At 41.2% G+C, this 25315-nt stretch overlaps 1 protein-coding gene across 17 annotated transcripts in view; it reads left to right on the top strand.

Annotated features, from left to right (window-relative positions):
* Window positions 1-25315, top strand: part of BAZ2B (bromodomain adjacent to zinc finger domain 2B) — a 361802-nt gene that overhangs the window by 265620 nt on the left and 70867 nt on the right. For 10 of the 17 annotated variants that reach the window (XM_069733005.1, XM_069733011.1, XM_069733001.1 and 7 more), the window contains 6 exons: window positions 142-763; window positions 2075-2347; window positions 2968-3028; window positions 5967-6075; window positions 16668-16769; window positions 22707-22917. In XM_069733005.1, coding sequence (XP_069589106.1) covers window positions 142-763; window positions 2075-2347; window positions 2968-3028; window positions 5967-6075; window positions 16668-16769; window positions 22707-22917 — 1378 coding nt within the window. The remainder of the gene's footprint in view (window positions 1-141; window positions 764-2074; window positions 2348-2967; window positions 3029-5966; window positions 6076-16667; window positions 16770-22706; window positions 22918-25315) is intronic. The other 7 variants (XM_069733010.1, XM_069733013.1, XM_069733015.1 and 4 more) reach the window with 3 other exon arrangements.

Here is a 25315-nt window from a genome sequence, read left to right as displayed (position 1 = left end):
GGGATTGTAATTCAGCAACGTGATTGAAGTATATAAGAGGGAGAAACGTGAAGGTGCTAACAGGGTGTCCATGTACTGTTTTTTTCACAGGAGCCCATATGTTACTGTCTGTGTCTTACAGATTATTTTGTTTCTATGCAGGATCACCACAAACAGACATTCCCTGCACAACTAACCAAGCCACAGGACAGTTCCAGACACCCGAAAAAGACAATGGTATCACCACTAGTCCCCAGTCCCATTCCCAACTCCGTATCTCACCAAAAACAGTCCTTAGAGAATAATCACTCCAATCCCTTCTTAACAAACGCTCTGTTGGGAAATCACCAGCCAAATGGAGTCCTTCCCTATGTTATCCAGGATGCCCCCCTGGCACTCACCACCAAGTCAAAGCGGGAAAGTAAAGTAAGTGAAAATATGGCGGTGACCACTGGCGCCCAGTTCTCCACTCCCATCAACCTGACATCCTGTGTGAAAAAGAATTCATCTAGCAAATCGGTCCTGAGGTCGAGCGGATCCCCCTTATTACAAAGTCTCTGCAAGGAGAAAACTCTGAACAATAACTCACCAGCAATAAAAACCTCCCATCACGTAAATGCTGCAAAGTCTTTACTGGACAAGTTTCGAGGAACGGACTCTGATATCCCCAGCAGCAAGGACTCCGATGACTCCAATGAAGAAGACGACGATGAGGACGATGATGATGAAGACGATGAAGAGGAAGATGAGGATGACGAAGACGATGATTCAGACAGTCAGTCTGGTTTGTGACTCGCTTATATTGAGAATTTAAGTGTTGGCTTAATGAAAGATTTTACATCATGTACTCACATTGGTCTTTGCCATTGGACGCACTTTTACTATAGCTAAAAGGGTGCAGCATACAACAGGGCGGTACAATCTGACAGTTTTTTTTTTTAACTTTATTATTATTTTTAATATAATTGTTTTATTTTATCTTTTTTTAATCTTTTGAGATTGTTTTGTTTTGGGGGGGATGATTTACCCGCTGCTGTAAAAATATGTACAGAGCATCATCAAGGGGTTAGAGAAAAAAAAGAATCCAGGCTAAAAGTAAATTTATAGTAGCCTGTTATTGAACCTTTGTGCCATGTTTACGGTCCCTAAATTAGTTTTCTCATCTTAGATGTCTATCGGAGTCCCAGATAAAGCTCAGCATGGGCGCTCCGCTTTTTTAGAACTCCTGTAGAAGTCAATGGTCTTGTGACCTCTCCAGTGACGGAGAGGTGGGGAATCAAGGGACCCATGTTCTCTAGATAAATATGAGTAACAGATGATATCCAGTATCTATCAGAGATTTAATAAATATCTAACATTAGTATATACCTTTAAAGAGGATCTGTCACCAGGTCAAACTTGGCCATTTTTTTTTCTCTTATTTTACTCCTTCTTCTCCCCTACGTACTGTTTTTTTTTTTTAAATTCCGCCATACAATTCCAATTATGGGCTTTTATATTTCTTGCTACTTTTTATGGTCTTTCTAAAGGAGGCATGGCCACAGGGTAATTATTATGCAGATCAGCCTAAAGACACGCCCCAGAGGATCTCGAAAGCCATGTCCTTTTGATAATGGTCATAAAAACCAGCACTATAAAATAAAATAAAAAATCTGTGCAAATGTATAGTGGATTTGAGAAAGAATAAAATCTCGGGAACAGCGGTAATAAAGTAAGAGCAAAAACTTTTCACTTTTGCCCTGGTGGCTGCTTTACTTTGAAGTTATGTGCCTACGTCAGAGAGGTTTTATCCCGAAGTAAAGGAGAACAGATGATGATAGCACTGAGGTTGGTAAAGTTTTCATTTCAATGCATGTAAGTTAATGTAATAGACATAAATTACATTTTGGAACATCTTATGCGTCGCTAGGTAGTTGTGAATGTAGGCTACATTTGATATATCCTCTAATCCATGAAATCGCTAAAGATGATAGGCGTCGTTATCTACAGACAGCTGCAAGACGCAGCTTGGATACTCTTGACAGCTGATGTCGCCATCTCTACCCCATACTGTGCAGAACGCTGGCAAATGTAACTTTTTTTTTTTTTTCCACAGAGTCAGACAGCAATTCAGAATCTGACTCTGAGGGATCGGAAGATGACGATGATAAGGATGAATCTGACAGTGATACAGAAGGAGAGAAACTGAAGTTCAACAAAACGGCTCCTTCTGCAAACAGCAAATCAAACAGCATGGCGGCCAACTCCACACCCCTGAACCTGCAAGTGATGAAGAGCCCGAGCTCTGCTCCTGCCGCCCTGTGCCCCGATACGCAATCTTCCGACTTCCACAGCTCCTCCGCCGCTCTCAGCCCCAACGCGCCTTGCGGTATCTAATATTTATATTCTCTTCTTTAGTCTTCTGTTGACATGCTGATATCTCTACTTTACCATTTTGGGGATGCCTTCATCATTTTGGAAAATGTCATGTTTTTTTCTGGGGTGTTTGACTTGCCTTGTTTGGGTCGATGTTGTTGTCTCTTTACAAACTCAGCATGTCAATTTTTTATCTTTTTTTTTTTTTTTTTATGGGGGGGGGGCAGTTTTCACTATTTTCTTACATAGATCTCCATTGGCTTTTTGTGTCTTGTTTTTGCCCACGTTTTCAATCTCCTCTTCCCACAATCAGGATTCTAATAGAATTCCTCGAGTGACTGACGTGATCTGTTTATTACATAACTGAGAAAGCAAAAAAACAATAAAACGCGATAAAACGTTTTTTGAAAATGCTATATAAAAACACTGTAAAAATTGCGATAAAAACACATGCAACTTAAAAAAAAAAGGCTAGCATTTCTTCCTGCCTTTTACCTGCTTCAGTTTGCTATTAGTGCAATAATAATTGTCATTATTTGTGGTGTATTCAGTAATTGTGGTTTTATTATACCAAAATGAAAGTAGAAAAATACATACATTAAAACTATCAAAAACATTCTCTTTTATTTTAAGGTTCTGCCAAGAGGCGAAGAGTTACAGATGAGCGTGAATTGCGTATTCCACTGGAGTATGGGTAGGTCATCTAAAGACACATTATTATCATTTCTTAATATTAGTGGACAAACTATGTTTTATGTGTTGGCTGTATTTTTTTTAATTTTATTTTATCAAATGCAATAACAGGCAATGTTGAGGTATTGACATTGGCCACATGATGTCACCATGGGAGGCGTTTCCGCACACCGGTGGAGGCAGTAAGGGATCGTTTATTCTGGCCGATAATCGACTAATGTAAACAGGCTGCCAATCACCTGACGAACATCATTGTCACCCAATGAAATTATCTTTCTCGGCAGCTCATCAACCTGTGTTAACAGGACATGTGCTGCCGAGAACAATCTATCACCAATCGTTCTGTGCACATGGGAAATGAGTCCCAGCCTGTCAAAACAGTCTATTAAATGGCTGCCGACCGGCAAACAAGTAGGCAATCGGCAGTCCTTTAATGGATTGTTATTGACTAATTGTCTATTATTATCAGAGAGAAGTGTTAAGTTTATTATGCCGCCTGAGCCAAGATAAGCGTCTTTCACACTGATACACACATGCTAGCCACCTTAGGGAGAGACCCAAGTTGGGCTAAATGTAGCGGGACGAAAGAGACCGAAAAGCCCTCTACTTAAAGGAAATACATAGTGGATGCTTTCCTGAAACGGAAAGTACTTGCAAGCAGCATAATACAAAGAATAGCAGGTTTACCCAGAATCCTTTGCAGTAGGCGGAGCTATGCAAATCATCTCTTTCCACCCCAGTCTAATCCACAGCGCTTGGAACCGCCAAGCGTGCAATGCTGCGGATTAGTTTCTAAATTTACACAGCCTACCAGTCCACAGGTAGGAATTGGTTGGCTGTGTAAATTTAGAAACTAATCCGCAGCATTGCACGCTTGGCGGTTCCAAGCGCTGTGGATTAGACTGGGGTGGAAAGAGATGATTTGCATAGCTCCGCCTACTGCAAAGGATTCTGGGTAAACCTGCTATTCTTTGTATTATGCTGCTTGCAAGTACTTTCCGTTTCAGGAAAGCATCCACTATGTATTTCCTTTAAGTAGAGGGCTTTTCGGTCTCTTTCGTCCCGCTACATTTAGCCCAACTTGGGTCTCTCCCTAAGGTGGCTAGCATGTGTGTATCGCTTGCTCACCGAGCCCCACTCCATACAGCCAACCAATTTCAGCCCTGTGCTGATGAGGGCCTAAAGCCCGAAACACGTGTCCACAGGTAGGAATTGGTTGGCTGTGTAAATTTAGAAACTAATCCGCAGCATTGCACGCTTGGCGGTTCCAAGCGCTGTGGATTAGACTGGGGTGGAAAGAGATGATTTGCATAGCTCCGCCTACTGCAAAGGATTTTGGGTAAACCTGCTATTCTTTGTATTATGCTGCTTGCAAGTACTTTCCGTTTCAGGAAAGCATCCACTATGTATTTCCTTTAAGTAGAGGGCTTTTCGGTCTCTTTCGTCCCGCTACATTTAGCCCAACTTGGGTCTCTCCCTAAGATGGCTAGCATGTGTGTATCGCTTGCTCACCGAGCCCCACTCCATACAGCCAACCAATTCCAGCCCTGTGCTGATGAGGGCCTAAGGGTACCGTCACACAGTGCAATTTTGATCGCTACGACGGCACGATTCGTGACGTTCGAGCGATATAGTTACGATCTCGCTGTGTCTGACACGCTCCTGCGATCAGGGACCCCGCTGAGAATCGTAGGTCGTAGCAGATCGTTTGAAACTTTCTTTCGTCGTCTAGTGTCCCGCTGTGGCGGCATGATCGCATGGTGTAACATATATCGTATACGATGGGCGCATAGTAACCAACGGCTTCTACATCGCACATACGTCATGAAATTATCGCTCCAGCGTCGTAGATTGCAAAGTGTGACAGCAGTCTACGACGCTGGAGCGATATTGTTACGATGCTGGAGCGTCACGGATCGTGCCGTTGTAGCGATGAAAATTGTACTGTGTGACGGTACCCTAAAGCCCGAAACACGTGTCCACAGGTAGGAATTGGTTGGCTGTGTAAATTTAGAAACTAATCCGCAGCATTGCACGCTTGGCGGTTCCAAGCGCTGTGGATTAGACTGGGGTGGAAAGAGATGATTTGCATAGCTCCGCCTACTGCAAAGGATTCTGGGTAAACCTGCTATTCTTTGTATTATGCTGCTTGCAAGTACTTTCCGTTTCAGGAAAGCATCCACTATGTATTTCACACTGACAAATTCAAAAGGAAGATTGTGGATGGCTGGTAAAAACATGAGTAAGAAGACAGACTGAAAGCAGCTATACACACTAGATGTATGTGGGCAGAACTTGCCAACTCGGTGGGATGGCCTGACCACCTAATGTGTATGTAGGTGTCCCGACTCTCCCTCCATGACAGATGTCATTTGAAAGAAGGTTTGGTTATGTTGGTTTTCACCATACCTAGTCCTTTTGTTCTCATGGTACAGAGGTGTTTGGCAGTGGTTTACTCCCCTTTCCCCATTGAGAGCAAATTCTGAGCATCTATATGTATAGGTTGAGAAGGATAGTGGTTCAGCTGACAACTGTCTAAAGTGGATGACCATCATTACTAAAATATGCCACCACTATGAAACCATCTGCCTTAGCCTCTGATGATATTTAAGAAGCGGCATAACCCCCACTGAGTTTAACAGGCGCGTTTCTGATCTTAAAAACGGGTCAGAGTAGTGCATGCTGCAATTTTATTTACACGTGGACCTCATTCATCAGAATGACCCTGTTAATTTGCATTGGTTATTGCACGCTCGTTTTGGCACATGGACCACAAATACTCTCGTCTGGATGAGCCCTAAGAACATGATGTTACTGTCTGTCTTCTCTGTTGCCTCACTGATCATGAACATGTAAGGTCGGCTCTTCTTCTTTCCCTATGACCTGATTTAGGTATGACACCTCTGTATCTTATGTAACGCTATGAATCATTTCTATAGCTGGCAACGAGAAACAAGACTAAAGAATGCCAGTGGACGGCTGCAGGGAGAAGTGACTTACTTTGCCCCGTGTGGAAAGAAATTCCGACAGTATCCAGAAGTCATGAAGGTAAGATCTGTCGGTGAGTCCAGGACTAAGGCCTGGTAGAAGTAGAGTGCACACCCATATGTACCTGTCTGTGCTGTACTGTCTTGTCATGTGGACGTACAATATGGTTTTTGTTTTGTTTTTTTCAATTTCACAAATTGGTTTTCCCAATATAGATAGGTATCCATAACCCCTTTAAATTGGTTATATAGGTTTTAAAAAACAAATGGTGTTTTATTTGTTGCTTCTTTTTCCCCCAAAACAGCACCAAGTCTGTCCACGGATTATGCCAGGTATTGCAGCTCATCTCCATTGAAGTGGATAACACTGAGCTACAATATCGACCACCAACTGGGGACAGGCATGGTGCTATGTTTGGAAGAAAGCATCCATGTTTTTCTAAGCTTATAGAACCCCTCAAAAGGAGAACTACCCTAAAATCTTTATTAAAGCAAAGTTGCACATTTTTCACTGGTTGAGAACATTAAATCCTTGGCACATCCTGCTGTACCTGTACGTAACAGTTAGGGTGCACGAGTTTGACCGGGATCACACATACGCGTGATACGGCCGAGTCTCGCAGGTGAAATCCCTCCTCTGGCGCCGGTACTCTGGAGCGGAGCGTGCAGCTCCATATGTTGCTGTGCGGCTGCACGCTCCACTCCGGAGTGCCGGCGCCAGAGGAGGGATTTCACCTGCGAGACTCGGTTGTATCTCGCGTATGTGTAATCCCAGCCTTTGGAGCAGGCTCAGGGGCTGTGCCCGCTCCACCCACTGTAATACATAACCACCATCTGCCCGTAACAGCAGCGATCAGCACTACCTACGATCACTGCTGTTTAACTATTTCAATGCTGCTGTAAGTCTCTGACTGCCGCATCTAAATAGCGGAATCACAAGTGCACAAGATCATAGATAACCATAATAATAATAATCTTTCTTTTTATATAGCGCTAACATATTCCGCAGCGCTTTACAGTTTTGCACACATTATCATCACTGTCCCTGATGGGGCTCACAATCTAGAATCCCTATCAGTATGTCTTTGGAATGTGGGAGGAAACCGGAGTGCCCGGAGGAAACCCACGCAAACACGGAGAGAACATACAAACTCTTTGCAGATGTTGTCCTGGGTGGGATTAGAACCCAGGACCCCAGCGCTGCATTTATACTATACACTGCAATGCTGTGGTATTCCAGCATATGGTATAAGCAATCAAATGATCCCGGGGTCAAATCCTATAAGGAGACTAAAAAAATTTTTTAATATTTAAAAAAATGTATTAAGAATATACAAGTTTGAATCAGTCCCTTTTTCCCAGTTGTATAATAAATACCGTAAATGATATAAAAAAATAAAAAAACATATATGGTATTGTCACGTCCAATCTATCAAATGATAAAATTATTAAAAAAAAGTTAGAAGATCAAAAACAACAAAAACAAAATGTCAGATTTGTTATATTTTTTTCATCTCAATTCCCCCCACCAAAAATGCAATTTGTTTATGTACTACACTGAAAACTACAGCTCGGCATGAAAAAAAATCATGAGCGGAAAAATAAAAACCATGAGCGGAAAAATAAAATGGTTACTGGCCTTCAGAAATTTCAGAATATTCTTCACTGCTAATATATATTAGTAGTATATGATACACACACATATATACAGTAATGGCTGAAAGTGTTGGCACCCTTGAAATTGTTCCAGAAAATGAAGTATTTCTCCCAGAAAATTATTGCAATTACACATGTTTTGTTATACACGTTTATTTATTTTTTGTGATTGGAACAACACAAAAAAAGGAGAGAAAAAAAGGCGAATTAGACATAATTTCACACAAAACTGTTAGCATCCTCAACTTAATATTTGGTTGCACACTCTATGCAATAATTAGCTGAAATCAGTCACTTCCTATAACCAACAACAATCATCTTACCCATCTCAACTGGAATTTTTGACAAGTCTTCCTTTGCAGACTTCTCCAGGTCTCTCATATTTGAAGGCGCCTTCTTCCAACAGCAAATTAAGATCTATACAGATCGGGATTCATTGCTGCCACTTCAGAACTCTCCAGGGCTTTGTTTTCATCCATTTCTGGGGGCTTCTTGAAGTATGTTTGGGGTCATTGACCTGCTGGAAGACCCATGACCTAGGACACAAACCTGAAGAACACAGAAAAAATTGAGACTTCTAAAGTATATTTAAATATATAGGGAGGGGTGCTGCAAAAACCCTGTAAAAATAACTATCCTTGGAGAAGGAAAAGACAGGAAACAATTGTGTTCACACCCAAAAAGTAAAAGAATACTTAATTTTATTAAGGACAATTTATAGCAAAAACAAGTAGAAAAATCAATAAAAACATGATTAAAAATGTACATTCATAACAAAACAAGACAAAATTTGGATAGAGTAGTCCAAAATTGGTCACTCAGACAAGGTACACTTTAAATTTAGTGGTATAACAGTCCTGGTTGAAAAAAAAAGGAATATAGAACACGATTGTCAAAATGTAAGTATCGAAAAAGGCATATCAATTCATATAGGTAATATGTAAACACACATCAATAGAGACAAATATCTCATCAAAATTACAAATATGCAACCATGATTATCAGCGTACAACCAGGATAGGTCAGAGTGTTCAATGCTGACAGAACCCAACGCGTTTCCCTGATTGGCAGCAGCTTCGTCAGAGGTGACGCAAACCAGCTTTCTGACACTGGGCACTACATTGCGAACCAAAATCCGTTGGTGATATTCAGATTTCATGATGTCTTGCACACAGTCAAGGCACCTGGTGGCAGAGGCAGCAAAACAACCCCAAAACATCTTTGAACAACCATCATATTTTACTGTAGGTACTGTGTTCTTTTCCTTGTAGACCTCATTCCGTTTTAATAAACAGTAGAATGATGTGCTTTACCAAAAAGCTCTATCTTGGTCTCTTCTGTCCACAAGATGCTTTCCCAGAAGGATTTTGGCTTACTCACATACATTTTGTCAAACTGCAGTGTAGCTTTTTTATGTCTGTGTCAGCAGTGGGGTCCCCCTGGGTCTTCTGCCGTAGCGTTTCATTTCATTCAATTATTCGACAAATAATTTGGACTGACACTGATGCACCCTGAGCCTGTAGGACAGTTTGAATTTCTTTGGAACTTGAATGGAGCTGATTATCCACCATCCGGACTATCCTGCGTTGCAACCTTTCATCAATTTTTCTCTCCGTCCACATTCACGGAGATTAGCTACAGTGCAATGGGTTGTAAACTTCTTGATTATGTTGCACAATGTGGACAAAAGAACATCAAGATCTCTGGAGATGGACTTGTAACCTTGAGCTTGTTGATATTTTTCAACAATTTTGGTTCTCAAGTCATCACACAGTTCTCTTCTCTTTCTGTTCTCCATGCTTAGCGTGGCACACACAGACACACAATGCAAAGATTGAATCAACTTCTCTCCTTTTATCTGGTTTCAGGTAGGTGTGATTTTCATATTGCACACAACTGTTACTTGCCACATGTGAGTTTGAATGAGCATCACATGCTTGAAACAAAGTTGTTTACTCACAATTTTGAAAAGGTGCCAACATTTTTGGGGTTGTGTGTGTAATGATGTCCAATTTCCCTTTATTTTCTCAGTTATTTTTTGTGCTGTTCCAATACACACAAAGGAAATAAACATGTGTGTAACAAAATATCTGTAATTGCAATAATTTGCTGGGAGAAATAGATCATTTTCTTGAACAATTTCAAAGGTGCCAACATTTTTGGCCAGTATTTCACCCCACTTGGCCATTTTTATTTTCACATTTTTCACTAAATGGTGCAGTAAAATTAATGTTATTCAAAACTACAATTTGTCCCACAAATAAACAAGGCCTCAAAGGAAAAAATGAATGTGCAAAAAAAAAAAAATAGCCCTGTCCCGATGGGGTTAAAACCACATAATTACCCACAATCCTCCCAGTGGTGTGGCAGTTTAATGTTATCACTTGTGCTCATGGTAACAAATCAAAATCCAGGTTTCATTTTCATAGCACAGTTAAGAATATGAAAGAAGAGCTGTGATCGGTTGCTATGAGGTCTAGTGTTGCTACGGATAACATGGAGGTGCGAGGGACGCTCAGAAGACTTTTGGACTGGGGGGCACAGGTAGAATAAAATATATTACGGGCTTTAATGTAGGTTTTCTGGTAGTTCTCCTTTACATATGGCCAACTGTCCTGCTGAGGACTCCATATTTCTCTAAACAGATGTTCTAGTTGTCAGCGGTAAAAATGGAGTCTTCTGTACAGTAGATCAGGGCGAGTTACTAACTTCCTCTTGTGGGACTACAGGTTACACTAAGCCCTGGTAATGCCTATGACTTACAGATAGATGGCTACATGCCTATGCATTAGGGTTCCTGATGGACATTTTAGCTCAGTTTTTGATTATTCAGACCAATATCAATCTAAATTGCCATAGGAGTCATACTCAAACCCCGCGGGGCCTGAGGGGCCAAGGAAAACAAAAGTCACATTCTAGCATTGCTTGTCCACCACAGTGATGATGTCACTAGTTCTGGCATTACATGTACACCACAGTGATGATGTCACTAGTTCTAGCACTGCATGTCCACCACAGTGATGATGTCACTAGTTCTGGCATTACATGTACACCACAGTGATGATGTCACTAGTTCTAGCATTACATGTCCACCACAGTGATGATGTCACTAGTTCTGGCATTACATGTACACCACAGTAATGATGTCACTAGTTCTAGCATTACGGGTCCACCACAGTAATGATGTCACTAGTTCTAGCATTACGGGTCCACCACAGTGATGATGTCACTAGTTCTAGCATTACATGTACACCACAATGATGATGTCACTAGTTCTACCATTACGGGTCCACCACAGTGATGACGTCACTAGGTCTGGCATTACATGTACACCACAGTAATGATGTCACTAGTTCTGGCATTACATGTACACCACAGTGATGATGTCACTAGTTCTGGCATTACATGTACACCACAGTAATGATGTCACTAGTTCTAGCATTACATGTACACCACAGTAATGATGTCACTAGTTCTAGCATTGCTTATCCACCACAGTGATGACGTCACTAGTTCTGGCATTACATGTACACCACAGTAATGATGTCACTAGTTCTAGCATTGCTTGTCCACCACAGTGATGATGTCACTAGTTCTGGCATTACATGTACACCACAGTGATGATATCACTAGTTCTACCATTACGGGTCCACCACAGTGATGACGTCACTAGTTCTGGCATTACATGTCCACCACAGTAATGATGTCACTAGTTCTGGCATTACATGTACACCACAGTAATGATGTCACTAGTTCTAGCATTGCTTGTCCACCACAGTGATGATGTCACTAGTTCTGGCATTACATGTACACCACAGTGATGATGTCACTAGTTCTACCATTACGGGTCCACCACAGTGATGACGTCACTAGTTCTGGCATTACATGTACACCACAGTGATGATGTCACTAGTTCTAGCATTACATGTACACCACAGTGATGATGTCACTAGTTCTGGCATTACATGTACACCACAGTGATGATGTTACTAGTTCTAGCATTACATGTACACCACAGTGATGATGTCACTAGTTCTAGCATTACATGTACACCACATTGATGATGTCACTAGTTCTGGCATTACATGTACACCACAGTAATGATGTCACTAGTTCTAGCATTACGGGTCCACCACAGTGATGATGTCACTAGTTCTAGCATTACATGTACACCACAGTAATGATGTCACTAGTTCTAGCATTACATGTACACCACAGTGATAATGTCACTAGTTCTAGCATTACGGGTCCACCACAGTGATGATGTCAATATTATAGCACTACATGTACACCACAGTGATAATGTCACTAGTTCTAGCATTACATGTCCACCACAGTAATGATGTCACTAGTTCTAGCATTACATGTACACCACAGTGATAATGTCACTAGTTCTAGCATTACGGGTCCACCACAGTGATGATGTCAATATTATAGCACTACATGTACACCACAGTGATAATGTCACTAGTTCTAGCATTACATGTACACCACAGTGATGATGTCACTAGTTCTAGCATTACATGTACACCACAGTGATGATGTCACTAGTTCTAGCACTACATGTCCACCACAGTGATGATGTCACTCGTTCTAGCATTACGGGTCCACCACAATAATGATGTCACTAGTTCTAGCATTACATGTACACCACAGTGATGATGTCACTAGTTCTAGCATTACATGCACACCACAGTGATGATGTCACTAGTTCTGGCATTACATGTACACCACAGTAATGATGTCACTAGTTCTAGCATTACGGGTCCACCACAGTGATGATGTCACTAGTTCTAGCACTACATGTCCACCACAGTGATGATGTCACTAGTTCTGGCATTACATGTACACCACAGTAATGATGTCACTAGTTCTAGCATTACGGGTCCACCACAGTGATGTCACTAGTTCTAGCATTACATGTCCACCACAGTGATGATGTCACTAGTTCTAGCATTACATGTTTACCACAATAATGATGTCACTAGTTCTAGCATTACATGTACACCACAGTAATGATGTCACTAGTTCTAGCATTACATGTACACCACAGTGATGATGTCACTAGTTCTAGCATTACATGTACACCACAATAATGATGTCACTAGTTCTAGCATTACATGTACACCACAGTGATGTCACTAGTTCTAGCATTACATGTACACCACAGTGATGATGTCACCAGTTCTAGCATTACATGTACACCACAGTGATGATGTCACTAGTTCTAGCATTACATGTACACCACAGTGATGATGTCACTAGTTCTGGCATTACATGTATACCACAGTGATGATGTCACTAGTTCTGGCATTACATGTACACCACAGTGATGATGTCACTAGTTCTGGCATTACATGTACACCACAGTGATGATGTCACTAGTTCTAGCACTACATGTCCACCACAGTGATGATGTCACTAGTTCTAGCATTACATGTACACCACAGTGATGATGTCACTAGTTCTATCATTACATGTACACCACAGTGATGATGTCACTAGTTCTAGCATTACGGGTCCACCACAGTGATGATGTCACTAGTTCTGGCATTACATGTACACCACAGTAATGATGTCATTAGTTCTAGCATTACGGGTCCACCACAGTGATGATGTCACTAGTTCTAGCATTGCTTGTCCACCACAGTGATGATGTCACTAGTTCTAGCATTACATGTCCACCACAGTGATGATGTCACTAGTTCTAGCATTGCATGTACACCACAGTGATGATGTCACTAGTTCTAGCATTACATGTCAACCACAATAATGATGTCACTAGTTCTAGCATTACATGTACACCACAGTGATGATGTCACTAGTTCTAGCATTACATGTACACCACAGTGATGATGTCACTAGTTCTAGCATTACATGTACACCACAGTGATGTCACTAGTTCTAGCATTACATGTACACCACAGTGATGATGTCACTAGTTCTAGCATTACATGTACACCACAGTGATGATGTCACTAGTTCTAGCTTTACGGGTCCACCACAGTAATGATGTCACTAGTTCTAGCATTACATGTACACCACAGTGATGATGTCACTAGTTCTAGCATTACATGTACACCACAGTGATGATGTCACTAGTTCTAGCATTACATGTACACCACAGTGATGTCACTAGTTCTAGCATTACATGTACACCACAGTGATGATGTCACTAGTTCTAGCATTACATGTACACCACAGTGATGATGTCACTAGTTCTAGCATTACATGTACACCACAGTGATGATGTCACTAGTTCTAGCATTACATGTACACCACAGTGATGATGTCACTAGTTCTAGCATTACATGTACACCACAGTGATGATGTCACTAGTTCTAGCATTACATGTACACCACAGTGATGATGTCACTAGTTCTGGCATTACATGTACACCACAGTGATGATGTCACTAGTTCTAGCATTACATGTACATCACAGTGATGATGTTACTAGTTCTAGCATTACATGTACACCACAGTGATGATGTCACTAGTTCTAGCATTACATGTACACCACAGTGATGATGTCACTAGTTCTAGCATTACATGTACACCACAGTGATGATGTCACTAGTTCTGGCATTACATGTACACCACAGTGATGATGTTACTAGTTCTAGCATTACATGTACACCACAGTGATGATGTCACTAGTTCTAGCATTACATGTACACCACAGTGATGATGTCACTAGTTCTGGCATTACATGTACACCACAGTGATGATGTCACTAGTTCTAGCATTACATGTACACCACAGTGATGATGTTACTAGTTCTAGCATTACATGTACACCACAGTGATGATGTTACTAGTTCTAGCATTACATGTACACCACAGTGATGATGTCACTAGTTCTAGCATTACATGTACACCACAGTGATGATGTCACTAGTTCTGGCATTACATGTACACCACAGTGATGATGTCACTAGTTCTAGCATTACATGTACACCACAGTGATGATGTTACTAGTTCTAGCATTACATGTACACCACAGTGATGATGTCACTAGTTCTGGCATTACATGTACACCACAGTGATGATGTCACTAGGTCTGGCATTACATGTACACCACAGTGATGATGTCACTAGTTCTGGCATTACATGTACACCACAGTGATGATGTCACTAGTTCTGGCATTACATGTACACCACAGTGATGATGTCACTAGTTCTGGCATTACATGTACACCACAGTGATGATGTCACTAGTTCTAGCATTACATGTACACCACAGTGATGATGTCACTAGTTCTGGCATTACATGTACACCACAGTGATGATGTTACTAGTTCTAGCATTACATGTACACCACAGTGATGATGTCACTAGTTCTGGCATTACATGTACACCACAGTGATGATGTCACTAGTTCTAGCATTACATGTACACCACAGTGATGATGTCACTAGTTCTGGCATTACATGTACACCACAGTGATGATGTCACTAGTTCTGGCATTACATGTACACCACAGTGATGATGTCACTAGTTCTAGCATTACATGTACACCACAGTGATGATGTCACTAGTTCTGGCATTACATGTACACCACAGTGATGATGTCACTAGTTCTAGCATTACATGTACACCACAGTGATGATGTCACTAGTTCTGGCATTACATGTACACCACAGTGATGATGTTACTAGTTCTAGCATTACATGTACACCACAGTGATGATGTCACTAGTTCTGGCATTACATGTACACCACAGTGATGATGTCACTAGTTCTAGCATTACATCTACACCACAGTGATGATGTTACTAGTTCTGGCATTACATGTACACCACAGTGATGATGTCACTAGTTCTGGCATTACATGTACACCGCAGTAATGATGTCACTAGTTCTAGCATTACATCTACACCACAGTGTTGTCACTAGTTCTAGCTTTATGGGTCCATCACAGTGATGATGTCACTAGTTCTAGCATTACGGGTCCATCACAGTGATGATGTCACTAGTTCTAGCATTACGGGTCCATCACAGTGATGGTCACTAGTTCTAGTGACTTCTTTGCGTGCCACTTAGTCGCCCAGACACCAGTTGTCCACTATGGCTGTCTCTCATGCATTTGTAGGGGCTGTCCATGAGTCTGAATGGTAAGTACATATACGATCCCTTACAGAGCTGAATGCTCTATCAGCTGCCGAGCTGTAACAAATTAATACCATACATCCCCTTTAATGGTGACTGTAGTTTGATATTCATAAAGTTAAAGGACTTTGCAACTCTTAAAGGGTCTTATTACAATTTAAAAAAGTACCTGGAAAAGTCCAAAAATGTATGACCAGTGGGTTTTAGACCCCTGGATCAGTACAGAATAATTAAAGCTCTGCTATAGTAAATGACAAATCCTCATAGAAAAATGTGTTTCTATGTTAGTACTGCAGTGAAGACCCCCTGATTGAGTCAGATCCCCCTACAAAGCTGTAGGTACACTGTAAAGAGGGCCTATCACTTGCCATAAATATGTCACTTTTTTACCAGGCACCTTCTCCTGAATCCGGCGATGTTTTTCTTTTGTTTCTGCTCCTCTCTGTCCCTGAGATATGGCCCTCTCTTCCCTGTATGCAAATCTAGTATTTGTTGACCAGTGGGTGTGGTCTCTAACTCTTCTGTGGGTATATATGTTAGAACCACGCCCAGTTGGCTAAAAGACTTATATAAAGGGAATAATGGGCCATATCTCAGGAACGGAGAGGCGCAGGAAGAAAAGAAAAACAGCATCGGATTCAGGAGAACAGCGGCATTTACACCAGATAACATAAAAAGACATTTATGGCAAGTAACAAATCCTCATTAATATAATGGTCTCCTCTATATGTCACAGTGTAGTCCAGATAAGTTTGGTTTTGTGTTCCATCTTGTCCTGTATATGTGCGTGCGGAGTCCCTCCTGTTACTGTGTGTGACTGGGAGAAGGGCAACAAACCGGCTGTCGTTCTTTGAAATCCTGAAATGAAAAAATCTGTGATTTTTTCAGTATCTCAGCAGAAATGGAATAATGGATATCACAAGGGACAATTTCAGCTTCAGTGCAAAAATAAGAGTGGGGGACTTCTATGAAGCCAGAGATGGACCACAGGTATCCCCTTAAACACTCATAGTTCTAGCATACATGTAGGTAAAAAGTCATATTTCATGGAAATCTGGCTTTTCCCATTATCACCTTCCCTCCAAGCTGAACAATTTGCAAATGTGGGTGTTGAAAACCCGGGTGTCAGCGAACTTGGAGCCTTTAGCATTCATTTTAACTCTTTCATTTCTGGATTGATCAGCTCGGAGGGAATCTCGCTCATATGTTGGAACATAAGCTTAGTCGTTTGACATTGTGATACTTGCCATATTATCACAATTTCTGCCGCTTGTCCATGTGTGTAGTAGAATGTGCTGTTATTTGTGTGTCTTTAGTACTGTTTCGTGTCTATGTTTTTTGGTGTTTGCAATTTCGTTCTGTTCCTTATTGTAATGGCATCAAATGTGGCTGCTTCTTTTGACATGTGAAAAATATTTTGGAAAGTCAACTGAAAATATTTTCAAAGTCTGTCTTAATTTTTGCACTATAATTCTTTCCTAGGTCAGTACATGGATAGCGCAGACCTTACTTCTTATCTTATTACTGTAACATTACCTGAAGATCCATGGTTCCTATGCAATCTTCTTATGCTATGTTGGACCTAAAACAAGTCTGTGTACTATAAAGAAGGAGTCTCTTGTATAGCAAAAAAAAGTATATAAAGCTTCCTGTTACCCCCTAAAGGGTTTGTATCAAGGTTCAAAATTATCCCCTATTCGTAAGATAGGGGGTAACCTCCTGATCACTGGGGTCTCAACTGTTGGGACCCCAATGATTCTGATAATGGGAATGGGGCAGATTTCAAGCATGCAAAACTCCACTCCATTTCTTCTCAATGGAAGTGCCAGTACTCTATTGGGGGTCCCATTGAGAATGAATGGAGCAGAGGTACACATGCTCAACCTCGTCTTCTTTTAGATTGGGGATCTTCAGAGCCCCCGTTCTTAGGATCATTTTGGGTTCCACGGTCAGACCCAAAGCAAGAAGGACAATTTTCTTTATGCTATGGATAGGAGATGATATTAAATCGGAGTACAAACACTATTGGGAAATGTATAATGATGGCGATCAAAGTGTGTAGGAAAAGCAAATCTAAGCAAACAGCAACACGGTTGTCCTGAAAGAAGAGAAATAAACTATACTTCTGCAACATTTGTAAATTAGTCCTATACAGGACTATGAGCACAAGACTATACCTTTCATGTAAATATGAAAAAAAAAGATTGCAATTTATACAAGCCATATATGTAAGGTTTCATTGAATCCCAAGGGCAGTACAATCATTTGTTGGGTGCAGCAAGCAATTGGGTGGAGGGTGCCCTTCAGAAACCGGCTTACAATATCACGCTCCTTCCCCATGATGGTACCAGCCTCATACTCGCTGTCTTGACATCTTTTCCAGCATTTTTATTTCCTGTTTATAAACAATCCCATGATTTTTCATGTTTGAGTTCTTTTGTGGCTTTTTTAATACACTGGTCCATACTATATATCATGGACATCCCAAGTCACCTCCCCTACAATGTCCGTCTGTGAAAATTGGAGTCATCTTATTGCGGTCTGATGTTTTCCATGGACCCATAGACATGAATGGGCAAGTGCCATCCGATTATTGGAGGCAAATTGTGCATGCTACTAATTTTTTTTTTGTCCCAGATCGACTCGGTCCGAGGAAAAGAATCAGACATGTGCATGGCCCTATAGAATAACATCAGGACGAGCGCTACCCGTCAAAACGATGGATAGCACTTTTCCAAGTCATACAGTCATAGGCAATGTGGAGTTGTGGCGTTGCATAGTAAAGTGACTACCACTAACCTTTAATGGTTAATTCCGTATTCCACAGATCTCAGACCCTTTGACTAGCGTCAGTCTAGTTTCTTCCCATTCCTACTTGTTATATGACAATTAATAACATTTGGTCAACAGACTCAATTACTCGGTGTGCTTTACTCCGCTGGGCCCACACATAAGGGGCATCATGAAATAGTTTATTGAGATTTCTTAGAAGTTAAAAAAAAAAAAGCTGGAGGATCTGACAAGGAACTATCAGAATAATAAGAGGCAAAACTAAAGAAGATATATTGAAGACATCTAAGTGAAACGGAAGCTTTAAAGATGGATGCAGCGCCTTTGATTCCGGTCCTGATTAGAAGGCTACTTGGGGAAAGATGATAGGAGTTCACGTTTTGATCTTCAGTTTATAGTTTGTGAGCAGCATCGTTAGCGGCAGGGCTTATTACTGCTGAGACCTTGTAAAGTATGATAAGTTGAGTTCTGCTTTTTTTGCGTCGTTCTCGGCAGCGCTGGCACACTCACAACATATTCCATTCATCTTCCTAGGACTCAGTGTGATAGTTTATTATAAAGCATCTCTGCAGACTTTACATTATGAGTGTTTGTATTGTGGTGGTTTAATAGGATATACAAGACCAATGTCAGACTGGGGTGGCAAAGGCTCACCAGTAACATTGATTCTTGGGGCCCACTATCCAGCTACATGAAAAAAATAACTTGGTTCTACTACACAAGTTTACTTTTGCTTCTATGTAATATTAATTTGGCTAGCTTGTTTAATGAATGATTAGATGATAACTTTTTCTAATTTTGGATCAAGTGTAATAGCACTTCTCATCAGCACTCCTTCACAGCGGCCTACCGGAGGTTTCTCCTGTTCACCTGTGGGCCAGACCGAGCCTGTACAAGACTATTCTATCTGGACCTCTGCTGGTGTTGCTTGCGTTTGATCAGGTCATCCTCCCTTTTGGACCTTGTTGTACTAACATATCATAGTTTATGGGATAATTGGAGTTACTGGTAAGCAAAAGTTGACCAGTAATTTGGCCATCATGAACATTCACCTATCACCTTTCACATTGCCTCCTCTCTAGAAAGAAGAAAACTCTCTTAAATATTGCCCATACATATTTACCCTACAGATACATTTACACATTCATGAGACCACTGGTTCGCCTTCATTGACCGTGTAATCATAGATCATGTAGTGTATGAGAGGTGCTGGCCTGAAAATAATATTCGTGCTGTTTTCTTAGCAAATTCATTGAGTATCTAATTCCTTTCTAAAGAAAAATGCACATTTCTGCTAGAGTATACTGTATACATTAAGTGCTGATGAGAAAAATGTAGTGTGCAAATAAATATCACTATTACTTGTAGCAACTAATCAGATTACGGATTTTCCATGGAGAAAAAAAACCGAGTGGTTATTGTGGGGGACTACTCTTGATTTTCCTACACCTGCACAATTAAAAGCCCATGTACACATTTAGCTAAATATTGTGGACCAGCTGCTCATCTAATCTGGGTTTCCACCCACAATCCATAGGCATACCGATAGGGAATTTAGATTGTGAGCAGCGATGGGGACAGCAATGATGAAGTCTGGAAAGTGCGGTGGAATGGTGCTATATGAGTGGGTAAAATTAATTAAAAAAAAAAATAAAATAAGCTCCAGCTTATACTTGGCCTTATAGTGATAACTTATCGATCAGTGGGGTCCATCCGCTGTGACACACACCAATCAGCAGAATAGGACTCTTATCCCGGTTAGAAAGGAGCGGCAGTGGGCATGCTTGCCCTCCACTCCATCCATTCCCTACGGGGCTGCCGAGTGCTGCACTCATCTTTTTCCATCACCTCTATAGAGAATGATCAGGTGTCCGGCCGGCTGCTCCATTTTGTAATGAGGATAAAAGTGTGCCAATCTACTGGTCGGTGCGGGTCTCAGCAGTCAGGCCACACAGACCACCACTGATCAGCAAGTCATCCACTATCTTATGTTTTGGTGGGTAGGTGATAAAGGGGTAGTCCAGTGGAAACAAGTTAAGTCTCGGAAATATAATTTATAGAAAATGCATTTGTATTTCACATTAGTGCATAGAGGCCGCTGTAACTACATACAGGACACAAGAATCACTTTGCATTTTTATGTTCTGCTAATCCATTAAAAAAAAAAAGAACAAGTCACTAAACACTAATTAACTGCATAGACAAATCTTATTTAAGAAACACAAAGTCAGCTCCCATGTGCTTTACCATTCATCACATGGAAAGTGGAAATATTATCCCAGGTTATAACAATTATTATTAATTAAAAAAAATAGGATTTGTTCGCCATTAATATGACCAGGAACCAAAGGTATTTTAGAGCAAAATATATTTTTATGCACGACACTATTATGGTATTTCAGCATCATCATACAGCTGGGCCGATACCATTTTTTTTTTTTTAATCAACGGGATACGTTTTAAAATAAGCCCAAAACGTGTTTCCCTAGTCCCCGACTGATTTTTGCTTATGCTGCTATGATCAGTGAAAAACATTGCTCAACTGCACTGCCCCATTGAATAACATTGGTCAGAGGGTGATACGTTTTTTTCGCAGACTGAAAATATTACAAGCACTAAGAGTGACATTTTCATGCAATTGTGGACTTGGTGGAGATTTTGTCCAAAACAAATCAGTTTGTACTTTGTTTCTATTACACTCGCATGTTTAAATTGACCGTTATGGCAGAGACCGACTGCCGTACAACTCGTGTGATGATCAGATCGCAATGCATGGACTGGCCCAGCACCTCTCCTGACCTGAGCATGACAGTGTGATGTATTTCTATGCAGCCGTCACACCCCGGTCAGGAGAGCAGACAGCCAGTACGGGGTTTACAATGCCATCCTTGCACGAGTTATACGGCAGTCTGTCTCTGCCCTTACTTAGGACTTTCTTATTTCCCTTACTTATTTCATCAAGGGAGCCAATTCCTGCGACAAACCCCTTGGAATTAAAAAAAATCTGTAAGATAAAAAACATTTAGCTTCTTGTCTTGCTTCTTGAAGTGCAGATTTGAGTAATAGGTCACCTTGCCCACGCCAATAAGAATATTTGGCATTTTGTGTGCCCTCTCAGCCTGCAAAAAGAACCAAGTTCCCTAACTTGACCTTCAGACGATTTTGAACCAATGACAGGAGATACACACTACTGCGGTGCGCTCATAGCATTCATGGATAATATCATTTAGGCGTTTTTGTATAATTTTTCCAAGTTGTTCACCTGTGGGTGACATTTTATGTTTTGCACTTGTACTAAGCAATGAGGCTTGGTATAAGGTTGGGTAAAGTGTATTGTTCTATTTTGGCCATGATTCATGTCTGCCCCCATGCTATAGAATCTATGAACAGCAAGAGCACAAAAAGAGATTTCAGAGATCCTCCAAAAATTAGTAAACAGCAAAATAAGGCAGAGATGCTTACCTGCCTAGGCCTCAAACAAATGCAGTGGACCCATGTGGTTAAGATAGAAAAAACACAGGTGCAGCATAACCGATGAGGCAGCCACTTTCAGATCTGGGCAGGCCCGCCTGATCTAATAGAAGGGTGTCACTACTAGGTTTGCCTGGATGCTGTGCATCTCCATTGTGTGAACAGCGCCGCATACAAGTCTTTTATGTGCAGCAATGTGCCAAGCAGCCAGCCCCTCCATTAGTTTGGCAGGTCGAGAGTGGCTGCCTCATCGGTTATGCTGCACCTGTGTTTTTTCTATCTTAACCACATGGGTCCACTGCATTTGTTTGAGGCCTAGGCAGGTAAGAATCTATGAACAGCCTGAATAGGAGCTGATCTGCAGTACCTGGGAATGGCCACTAAACAGTTTATGGAGCTGTGGTGCTCTGTGCCGTTGACGGATCTGTTAACAGCCGATAGGTGGGGTGCCGGGTGTCAGACTGCCACCGATCAAAGTAGTTGAAAATTCCTTTAAGGACTGAATAGAACGATCCTTTCCAGCATATTTCACATATAAAATGATTACGTTATATGCTTCAGTAAGCACAACATGAGCTTTAATAGTGCATGTGCATCGTGCTGATAGCTGTGGTGGCAGCGGGGCTCTCCTGTGATCACGCTGATCCCTCTTTATCTTTTTTAAAGGGACTGCAATGGTGTCTTCTGAACGAAGAAGAAATTGTTCCACGTATCCGAGCAATGGAAGGACGCAGAGGACGACCGCCTAATCCAGAGAGGCAACTAGCTAGGGAGGAAACCAGGATGAGACGTAGAAAAGGACGACCCCCAAACGTAGGAAACCCAGATTTTGCTGTGAACGATGAAGCAAAGCTCCTACGAAAGCTTCAGGCACAAGGTGTGTGAGCTGCTCGAATTATCAAGGGTTGATGTGCAGTCAATCATTGGGGTTCCTTTAGTTTGGTAACATTAGGGGTTAAGGATGAGCCTTTAATTTTCACGTTGGCAACAAATCCCACAACATTTCCAGAGACTTTGCATGTTATCCACTGGTGTATTTCTGCTTCCAATTGCTCGTACATTTTACACTCTAGAAAAACCTCAAAATACTGATTTTCTATGACATTTGCACTAGCGTGTGTGTTATTACTCATTCTCTGGCTGTATACCTGTATGAAATTTCACCTAGAGCCTATAGGAGCTAATCCATATAATGACCGTGCACAATTTTCACACATTGGTTGTCAGGGATGCAGGCAATTTCAGAAAAATAAAGCTGGTCAAATATAAACGTATTTAATGAGATGATATATAGATATATAATGTGTTTTCATGAATATTTGGCCCATGAATCCATTATATGTCCATTTTGCAAGCTGGCAAGAAAATCTCACCATACGGATGTCACACAGATGCTTGCATGCGAGAAAATCGCATCCTCGCACTGCACACAGATGACACACTGTTCAGGGAACATTTCTGTGATTCTCGTCCATGTAAAGCGGACCTTTTTTTATACTTTGTGTGTGACTCCAGCCTAAAGGAGATCCCCCAACATTAAACATAATGGTATTTTACTTACTGATCAGAAGGGATCTGATTGTGAGGACCTTGTAAAAGAACAGGGGCAGCAGCATTGTTTTCCCCTCCACAGCAGCACCGCCATCTATCTGCAGTGTAGGGAAGTACAACACAGCCCTATGTATGTGAACGGAGCAGCTCCCTGTACAGCAGTGCCACTTTGACAGTAAAAATGATGGAGAATTGATCCCATAACTGAGCGTATTTACACCATCGTATAATAATTGGGAATATCCTTTATAAAAAAAAAAAAAAAGTAATACCTGCAGATTATTGTACCTTTTTTTTTCCCTACGGTTGTTTGTTTTTCTTTTCAATTTTTGCAAGGTTGTTTCCACCAATCTCTCCCATCGGGAAACAATGTACAGTCTAAGCTGCAGTTTTTTACTTGGAATCAGAGGTGACTCCAGGTCACCAATAAGCTGCAGCCTTAGAAGGAAGATAGACTTTTCAATGACTGTCCAATAATATGAAAAATTTGATGGTATAAATATAGATATATAGATATAAATGAATTCAGCCTAAAAGGGATCGGACAGGTTCTGTCCGATCCCTTTTAGGCTGCATTAATTTATATCTTCAGTTTTAAAGCTGAAGTCTTAAACAGGTAAAGTTTTACTTTTATTCTACTTCCACATATGTAGCAAATATTTTATATGTACCTGCCTGAAATCATCTGGGCAAGGAGTTCGGTAAGGCTGGTTTCACATTGGCGTTTTTTGGGGTGCGTTTTTGCGGTAAAAAACGCAAAAAACGCATGGTGAAAAAACGCATGTAAACGCGTGTAAACGCTGCGTTTTTTTGACGCATGTGGTGAAAAAAACGCGGCGTTTTGACGCGTTTACATGCGTTTTTACATGCGTTTGCATTTTTTAAACGCATGCTGAGAAATGTGTGACAGCTGCCAATCATCAAAATAAAGTAAAAAACCCACTATAAACAGAAATAGTTAGGGTTAGGGGTAGGGTTAGGGGTAGGGATTATAACCCTAACCCTAAAGGGATCCTACCCCTAACCCTACCCCTAACCCTAAGGGATCCTAACCCTAACCGTACCCCTAACCCTACCCCAAACCCTAACCCTAAGGGATCCTAACCCTACCCCTAACCCTACCACTAACCCTAAGGGATCCTAACCCTACCCCTAACCCTAACCATAAAGGGATTAGGGTTAGGGTTAGGATCCCTTAGGGTTATGGGTAGGGGTAGGGTTAGGGGTAGGGGTAGGGTTAGGATCCCTTAGGGTTAGGGGTAGGGTTAGGGGTAGGGTTAGGGTTAGGATCCCTTAGGGTTAGGGGTAGGGTTAGGGTTAGGGTTAGGGGTAGGGTTAGGATCCCTTAGGGTTAGGGGTAGGGTTAGGGGTAGGGTTAGGTTCCCTTTATCACCTTTATGTTGGGGGGTGGCATATTAGTGTGTTTTCTGGTTTTTTAATAAAAAAACGCATGCGTTTTTTACCGCAGAAAACGTATGCACCAAAAAACGCATGCGTCCCCATTGACTCCAATGTATTTTTTGACCCCAAAAAAACGCATGAAAACGCATGCGTTTTTTTTTGGTCCAAAAAACGCTTCTAAAAATACTACAAGTAGCATTTCAGAAAATGAACGCATGCAGTAAAAAAACGCATGCGTCACAAAACGCGACCAAACGCGTACACAAAAAAACGCATGCGTTTTCAATGTTAAATATAGGGAAAAAAAACGCATGCGTTTCTTT

The sequence above is a fragment of the Ranitomeya imitator genome, chromosome 7 (genome assembly GCF_032444005.1).
Source record: "Ranitomeya imitator isolate aRanImi1 chromosome 7, aRanImi1.pri, whole genome shotgun sequence".
NCBI classification, from domain to species: domain Eukaryota; kingdom Metazoa; phylum Chordata; class Amphibia; order Anura; family Dendrobatidae; genus Ranitomeya; species Ranitomeya imitator.
The sequence above is the reverse complement of the archived record's forward strand: the minus strand, read 5'-3'. Positions and strand labels throughout refer to the sequence as shown.